Here is a 9334-nt window from a genome sequence, read left to right on the forward strand (position 1 = left end):
GCCCATCCATATTATCTGTAGAGAAGCACTCTGAACAACAAAGGGAGAGGGAAACAAAGCCAATCTACCCAGCAAGCATCACACTAAATGATAGAGGGAGAAGTCATCCTTCCAACCAAGAGATCACCACACTGAACAACTGAGGGAAACAAGCCTGTCATTCACACTCGGAGAGTATCACACTGAATGGTGGAGGGAAAGGAAACCTCCCAGGGAGCATCAAACTCACTGATCGAGTTAGAAGGAAACAAGATGATTCCTTCCACTCATTAAGCATCACACTGAACAATAGAGAGCAAGGGCATCCTTGCCATCCAGAGGGCTTCTCACAAACTGACAGACGGAGTGTGATACCAGACCATCTTTCCCACCTGTTCATCACTGACCAGCAGAGAGAGAGGTCATCCTGCCCAGCAAGAGAAAATAAACATGAACTTATGAGGGATAAAAAAAAAACATTCTTTCCATCTAGAGAGCATTACACTAAATAATTGAGGTAGAGGGAAACAAGACCATCCTTCTTACCGTCCCACCTACCTCACACTGAATGGTAGAGGGAGGGGTCATCTTTCCAGCCAAGAGAGTATTACACTGAACAGTCAGGGAAAGGGAAAAACAAGACCATCCACACAATCTATAGAGTATCCCTCTGAACAATAAAGGGAGAGGGAAGCAAAGTTATCCTTCTCACCAAGAGATCATTACACTGAACAATTGAGGGAACAAGTGCATCAATCCCACTCAGAAAGTATCACACTGAACAATCAAGTTTGAGGAAACAAAACGATTCCTCTCATTCAGGAATCATCACACCCAACATTTTAGGGAAAGGAACAAGGACACCCAGAGGACATCACACAAAATGACAGAGGGAGTAAAACCAGGCCATCCTTACCATCTGTTCATCACACTGAACAGTAGAGATGAAGGTCATCCTGCCCATCAAGAGAGAATCATTATGAACCTGTGAGAGAAACAAAGTCATTTTTACCATCTAGAGAGCATCGCACTGAAGGACAGAGAGAGAGGTCATCCTTCCCACTCAGAGAGTATCACACTAAACAGAGAGAAACAAGACCATCCTTCCTACTTTACAAGCTACAAGCTAGATAAAGGAAGAAGTCATCCTTCCAGCCAAGTGATTCCTCCCATCACACTGAACAATAGAGGGCAAGGTAACAAGGACATCCCTGCCATCCAGAGGGCATCACACAAAATGACAGAGAACCTTCCCATCCTTTCCAAAGGCCATCCTTTCCACCTGTTCATCACACCGAACATTAGAGAGAAATCCTCCTGCCCACGAAGGGAAAATCATTATAAACAATTGAGGAAAACAAAACCATTCTTACCATCACACTTAACAGTCGAAGGAGAGGGAAACAAGACTATCCTTCCTACCTGCCAAGCTACCTCACACTGAATGATAGAGGGAGATGCCATCCTTTTAGCCAAGATATTGATCACACTCAAAAGTCAGGGAAAAGGAAAAATAAGACCATCCATATCAGCTATTGAGTAGCACACTGAACAATAAAGGGAGAGGGAAACAAAGCTGTCCTTCCTACCCAGACAGCATCACTGTAAATGATAGAGGAAGAAGTCATCATTCCCACTCAGAGAGTATCACACTGAATGGCAGAGTGAGAGGTAAAGTTAATCTTTCTGACTAAGACAGCATTACACCGAACAATGGGATGATAGGGTAACACAACTCTACAAACAATACTTACAATACAATATATATATATATATATATATATATATATATATATATATATATATATATATATATATATATATATATATATATATATATATATAATCATATAATCCTGTATAGTGGTACTGCTATATAGAGTATTTCAGCTTTGTAAAAGGGTACAGCTCTATAACAGAAGCAAACCTCTATATGCATGTGCTTTATATATTTATATAAGCTTTATATAAGGTTACAGTTCCAAGTCGGGTCCTAGTTTGTATAAGCACATAGACCTTTATAGGGGAATAGATTTGTAGAGGGACACCACTGTGTAAAGGGGCTTAGCTTTCTTTAAGGCCGTACATTTGAATAGGTTTATGTTTAAAGGTGTTTCCTTTAACAAAGGGTATGGCAAGCGGGGTTGAGAAGGTGGCTGGATCAGGTTTTGCAGGCCGAAGCCCCAACAGTAAGGTCTTGTGAGCTGTTGGACAGGTCATATGTATCGAGAATATGTTGGAGCAAGTTGTTAGTCCTGTTTGGTCTCAGGTAGAGGATATATGAGGTGTATACATGGTTTGCTGTAGAGGATGAGCCAAAAGTATCGAAGTGTTCTTTGGTACAGCTGGACTACGGTACCTTCTGGGCCCCCCTCTGCTTTAAATTCCACCTGTCTTCTCCACCTCTGCTCTCTCTCACCTCAGTTCCTCTTTATACCCTCTGCTTTTCACTCTGTCTTTCTCTGTCTTTCTCCTCTGTTTTCTGACTATTTTTCTCTCTGCTTTATAACTTTTTTTTTTGTCTTTTTTATTCTTCCCAACCCCTCCTAACCCTGTACTACTCTCTTTGTCCCTTTGGCTTTGTTTTTCACCCTATGTTGCACCCTATGCACCTGTTGCACTGCTTTTCACCTCTTCACTCCTCTTTTGTATCTCATTCCTTCTCCTTCTTTCTTCTTACTCTGCTCTCCTCAAATGTCTCCTCTCCCTTATCTCTTCTGTGTTCTCTTATCTTACTGCCTCTACTCCTCTTCTCTACCCCTTTTTCCCTTTCGCTCATTCGCTTTTCTTTATCTCCTCTCCTTCTTATCTCTTCACTGCTCTGCTCTGCTCTCCTCTCCTCTCCTCCCCTATCCCTCTTCTGCCCCTCTCTGTTAGGATGATCCATATTCTTCTATGGGTTCGATCGATCCATCCTTGGTTGCAAGAGAGGGGGTTTTGGCGCTAAACCCCGCCCCGTCTCTCTCCTCTCTGGGTCCATCCAGTTCCCCATGGAATGGAGCACTGCCACCCCTGCCCCCTTTCCCCCCACTACCCCCGCTGCCCCCCCGGCTCCACATCAGCCAGAACGGCGACCTCCGCTCCACCGCTGGCATTCCCAACATAGCCATCCCACCAACAGAGGGGCCGGCCGCAGGCTGGGGTGCAGAGGGAGGGAGGGGTGTCTAGTCATGTGACTTTATTGACATTACTGTCAACATAAACACGCTTTATTTATAACATGGATATAACTGATCCACGCATCTCAGCATACTGTCACCATTGTAAGAAAACCTTCCCCAAAATCCTAACATTAGAAGAAGGGGAAAAATCTTAACTTTACATCTGTTTATAAAAAATCCTGATTGTTTGCTTTTCAAGATTTCGGTCTGTCCATTTATAATGAAATAATGAGGTATTCTTGTAAAAGTGGCAATATGTTTTATGGCTTACCTACAGGCTCAGCCTAACAGCCATGTGTCTGTTTCCTCCTTTATCTGTTCAGTTAAGAAATAGTTCAGACAAAATTCCTAATATACCTAACACTAAGTGGAAGCTAGCAAGTCCAGGAAAGCTAGCACTTCAGCAACTGTAGCTGAACTTGACTTTAAAGGAGCTTTCCCAAGAAGGATAGCCAACAGAGCACACTTGTAGACAAAAGGCTGTTTTAGAAATGTTGAGGCTCATAACTTTTTAAATGTCTTGATGTTTTACTGTGCATTTAAGTTTTCGCTCCACTGGTCCAGTAATGACCAGATATTTGAACGGTTAGTCCCCTGGCACTAAAGCTCCTAAGCTGGAGAAAAATGACTTGATTTTTGTTATACAAGGTGAAGCACATGCCAGAAGAGACTTTGGGATGTTGTAAGGGGTTCCAGAAACACATTTTTCATTACAACTGAATGAACTGTAAAGTTAACTTCTCCATCCCTGGCTATTAACTGGATGTTCTCACTGGTTCTAGAGAGGTTTTATTGCATTTTCAAGAGAGCTATGTTATCGGTTTTATTTATCGAGTGTTTTCTGTGTGTGTCTGCTCATTACACTCTCATGCCATTTGCTATCATGAAGTCTAGCTGATCACCATGAGCGCTTTTCCACTGCACGTTCAAAAACAAGAACTGAATGAAATAGGAACCAACAAAACTTATGGTTTTAAGTCTAGTTCGTTTTCCACCTACCTTAGAGACTGGCAAGTGGGATGTGTTGTTATAATAGTGATTAGCGCTGTAATTGTCTGTTTGGTCATTTTAGTCATACAAATTTAAAGTGTTTAATATGGCTAATTGTCTATCTTGCTCACTAGTAATCTTAGCTGAACACTCGCAGAGATGACTGCAATTAGACAGCATCGTGTGTAGAATAAGAGATTGCTTACATTTCTTTATTGAGTGTGAAAATAAGAGCAAAAACACTTGTTCTCTTGAGGCTAGCATAAATGCTATTTGTGTTAGCATTACACTTGCATCTCCTTAGTGAACTCTTTACAAAGTAATAATTCTAAAACTAGAATAGCGCAATAGTGATTGCACAGTTTCTAAGGTGTTATGGTATTTTATATTGTTGCTAGGGTGTTGCTAGGTAGTTGCTGTGGAATTCCAGGTGTTGCTAGGTGGCTGCTGTAGTATTCCAGGTGGTGGCCAGAGTGTTACTAGGTGGTTGCAATGGTATCCCAGGTGGTTGATATGGTGTTGCTAAGAATTTGGTATGGTATCCTGAGGTTGCTTGCTAGCCGGTTGCCATGGTATCCCAGGTGGTAGCTTAGGGGTTGCTAGGTGGCTACTGTAGTATCCCAGGCAATTCCTAAGGTTTTCCATGCATTTGCTAAATTGTTACTAAGCAGTTGCACTGGTGTTTGAGGCATTCATTAAGTCATTCATAGGGAGTTGCCACGTGGTAGATACATGTTGTTGAAAATGAATGGGAGTCTAAGAGAGGAATAAGGGATGAAAAAGTGATACATAGAAGAGTGCAGGTCAGTATGGCTGTGGTTTAGAGCTTGAGGAACCTGTCCGGAGTGAGTACATGCAGTTTGTTGCTCAGGTACCTGAGATATTACATGCGAAACTGAGTATTTCGGTCAGGAGATGGACATACAATTTTTACCCAATTCATAGCTGAGGGGAAAAAATTGGAATTTAACAAAGATTTATGAAAATTGTAAATTGGATCAAAAAGCTGTGTACAAGCACAGAACTCCCGATCAGACCGAACATTTAGAAGTTAGAACGGTGTTGAAAACTGTAGGATGAGTTGACGGCCTAGTTGGTGAGGTAACAGTGTCTAGTGACTTTATCTTCACCTGGAACAGTAAAGAATTTGATAAATAGTTGTTGTTTTCAGCAGCGTTTCCAAAGACAAAGGAGAATCATAAGCTTGTGTTGGTAACAGTCCTGAACAGGAACTAAACAGTAGTTCCAGCTTTCTGATGCCAAAGGTTCCATAATGTTATGCAGTGGAAAAACAGCCAAGTTAATTGCTAATTAAGACATTTTGTCTGACTGTCAATCAATGGCTTTTAGTGGATTGTGATTGGACACCAAGTCACCTGCTGCCTCCTGCACTCTCTCTCTTTCTCTGTCTCTCTCTGTCTATCTCTCCCCCAGCCAATCTATGGTGGTCACACCGGAACATGATTGACCACAGCAGCATGAAAGGACACATCCAGCGTCAGTCCAGGAACCTCTCTTGTGTCTGATTGGCTGAGAGAGGAGAGAGAGAGGAAGAGCCTGAGAAAAGCATCGCTCTGACGCATCACACCCCTATTAAACAAAAGAAAGCACACACAGAAAGAAAACACATGCCATTCTGTGTCTCTCTCTTCCTTTCTCTCCTGCTCTTTTTCTCTCCCTCTCCAATATTGAGCCAAAACAAATGACAATCAGCTCTTTTCTATGTTAGTGGAATAACGAATTAGCCACCGGGTGCAGTTTTACAGCCGCCGTTCTTGTACTGAGACTGACTCCGGCCTTCGACTTGCAATCTTTATTAACGAACGAAATCCACAGAGAGAGAGAGGGACTCCTCATTCATTCATCCTTCTCTTCCCTCTCCCCTCGTCCACTCTCTATCTCTCTCTCTCTCTCTCTCTCTCTCAGCAGGAGCACTCGTTGTTCTCAGCATGACGGTTGTAGAGAGGCTGCGTGTTGGTCTCTTGTCTGTCTGTGTGCGCGGTTATGGTCTCTATTACTGACTACATAACCCACAAGCCTCCTCTTCCTAATAATGACTCAATAACACTTGGGGGTTTTTTTTTCGGTTTCTTTTTGGGGGGTTTCTTTTCTTATATCAAGCCTTTTCAAACTTTTTAAGGAGGCGCGGTCTTTTCTGAGCCAATCAGATGTTGCCATACTGCTCAGAAGCCCCTCCCCTTGCCGCCAGGTGGGCGGAGCCTCTTCTCTGTGCCTAAAGAGCTCTATACAAAAACAGGGGAAAAACAAAGAAAAACAAACAAAAAAAAAAGGAACTTTACACTAACAGGAGCACACAGGACACTCTTTTTATTTCACGCTCTGGAGTTTGTTTACCTGTAAAGGAGCGAAGAGTACATGATGTTTCGTCTCTGACTGGACTTGCTGCTTTTTGAGGACTTTTAAAAGGATCCGCATCCCCTCATCTCATCGACGGGACACCGAAACCAAGCGAAAGAGCGAAGAATCAGCACGTGTGAATGGTTGTGTGAGAGTACGTGTGCATCAGAAGGGATGTGTTCATAGAAAAGACAACCTACTTGGTTTGCTTCAGTGAGTGCGTTCGTAGCTCTTGGCGTTCGTCCGCTCTAAAATTGATGGGATGTGCTCTGCGTACAGGTGATTCTGTGCATCAATACGACATTACGAATGGATTCGTTTCGTTTTTTTTTCCTTTGTGAGCGTGTGCATGCATGTGTCTGTACGTGTGTGTGTGTGTGTGTGTGTGTGTGAGAGAGAGAGAGAGAGAGCCACTGAACAGGACTGCGATCACATAGGGGACACCAAGATCAGCTAACGGCAGGGACTCGCTTCGAGAGGAAACAGCAATTGGAGAGATAAACCTTACGGTCTAGTATTTAAAGCTCTAGCTGTAGTATTTGTAACCCTAGGACTATAGCCCATCTACTCAATGTTAAAACTCTATTTAAGCACAAAATATACCCATTACCAATGTACTGTATCGTGGCAATGTACTATAATGCTCCCCTGGGTGTGGAGATACATGCACACCTTCACATACAGATCGAAGAAGAGAACAGTAGCAGCATCAATCTAGCAGTTCCATACCTCATTCGGTCCTACTGTTACCTTCTTTTCCTTCAGGCAAACCCCCACGCAGACGCACCTGCCGCACACGCAGACGTTTCTGTTCGCTTCTCCTTGCCGTTAGATCGGGATCCTTTCCCGAGATCGGTAGCTGATTTTTAGCCGCGAGCCTCTGTCGGGATTTTAATGTAAATAGAGCCTGAGGACTTTGGATCAGAGACCTTGTTGATTTATACAGTTTTATTCATTTTACCAAGTCCTATTGTTTTTATGATTCTTCCTTGATGTTCGATAGATGATTACACATATACACACCATTAGTTGGTTTTTTGCTGGTAGGTTTTTAGTCGGTTGCCTTTTTATTTATTTATTTATTTATTTATTTTTGAATCCTTTATTTTGTTGTGGTTGAAAGTATTGATGCTTATTTCCTCTGCACTTCAGATACTATTTATGGAAGGAAAAAAAAAAAAAAAAAAAAACCTAAACAAATCGTTCCCCGTGCCTATATGTTTCAGTTCTGGGTTGCATAGATTCTCTTGTTTGCTCGGTGAGCTCAGGCAATTTCGAATGAAGAGCTACATGAATGAACCAATAATAACAAAGGCTGCGTCTCAAATCAAACCCACCTTCTACGTGTAGTAAACGAAGAGGGGATTCAGACATTTTTACGAGTTTAGTTTCGTAGAAATGATCGTAGTCCCCTCTAAAACAGTGGGGGGGGTGAACGTGTCTTAAATCGAGCGAATCCCAGAATGCACTGCTAATCGCCCCAGTTGACCCTGCATACATTCATTTCATCTAATTCCAAGGTGGTGACTGGATCACCATCCATTCCAAAATTCACAGGAAAACACACTCACTGGCCACTTGATTAGGAACCCCAGTGCTGGGTGACACTGGGTAGAACTCTTTACCCTCAGAACAGTCTGAATTCTTTGTGGCATGGATTCACCAAAGTGCTGGAAACATTCCTTCAACATTGTCAACATTCTGATCCATGTTGACATGACTGCCAACATCTACCACACACCAAAGGTGCTCTCTTGGGTACGGATCTGACCAAGGAGGCCATTGAAGTACAATGAACTTGGAACCAGTTTGAGACCACCTGCACTACCATCTTAGGAGATGGTAAATTGTGGGATGGTCAGCAAAAATAGGTTAAGATGGGCTGTGGCATTCGAATTATAGGTATTAGGGGGTCCACTGTGTGCCAAAGAAACATTCCTTACACTATGACACCACCATCACCAGCTTCAGCAAGGCAGGTTGGATCCATGGATTCATGCTGTTTACACCAAATTCTGTCATCAGGACGTCACAGCAGAAATGGAGATTCAGTACTGGAGACAGTTTTATATTCCCCACCATCCCCCCTGATTCCTGTTCCTGGCTGACAATGGAACCCAACATGGTCTTCTGCTGTTGAAGCCCATCCACCTCAAGGTCTGACATTCACCCAGAGGATGCTTTCAACTGGGACAAGCCTTGCCATTCCCCTGTGACCTCTATCATCAACAAGATGGCCACACTGCTGCTTACTGGATGTGTTGCTTGCATCATTCGGTGTAAACTTGAGAGACCATGGAATTCATGGAAGTTCAGTAGTTTCTGAAATATTTCAAATCATCTGGCACCAACAACCGTACCAGTCAAAGTTAGTAGGATGATATTTTCCCCATTCTGATGTTTGATGTGAACTAACCAACTCTCTTGATCCGCATCTTCCACATGATTGGCTGAATGCATAACTGCATAAGTGAGTGTCCGAGCGGGTGGACCTAATACAGCTGCCAGTGAGTGTATATAAAAATCGTATATAAAGTTATTGGTATCCAAATCACTGCTTAATTAGAATGTAAACATATTTTATTCTAAGTACTTCTGAAACATTTCTATTGGTCCATTTAGAAATTTTAACAGTGTAAAGGACTTTTTTGGAGATGAAAGTCCACTATAAATTTCAATGTCTTTAAATGCTGTCAGCCATTTCTTAGCCTGCTAGCCAGTTAGCAGGTAGCTTATTGCTGCCTTATCAAAGTCGAGTGCTTGGATCATTGACATCACAGGTTTCCTGAAAGTGTCCAAAAGGTACTTACATGAAGTCATTTTTAGCTCCCTAAATACTCCTTCAC

The 9334-nt window shown here is 42.5% G+C and overlaps 1 protein-coding gene across 9 annotated transcripts in view; it reads left to right on the top strand.

Annotated features, from left to right (window-relative positions):
* syngap1a (synaptic Ras GTPase activating protein 1a) overlaps positions 1–7707 on the top strand; it is a 168980-nt gene extending 161273 nt beyond the window's left edge. For 6 of the 9 annotated variants that reach the window (XM_037542329.1, XM_037542332.1, XM_037542333.1 and 3 more), the window contains one exon: positions 2857–5558. In XM_037542329.1, coding sequence (XP_037398226.1) covers positions 2857–3147 — 291 coding nt within the window. In that variant the 3' untranslated portion in view covers positions 3148–5558. The other 3 variants (XR_005130896.1, XM_037542331.1, XR_005130897.1) reach the window with 2 other exon arrangements.
* The last annotated feature ends 1627 nt before the right edge of the window (positions 7708–9334 follow it).

This window comes from Pygocentrus nattereri, chromosome 11 (assembly GCF_015220715.1).
Source record: "Pygocentrus nattereri isolate fPygNat1 chromosome 11, fPygNat1.pri, whole genome shotgun sequence".
Classification (NCBI taxonomy): Eukaryota; Metazoa; Chordata; class Actinopteri; order Characiformes; family Serrasalmidae; genus Pygocentrus; species Pygocentrus nattereri.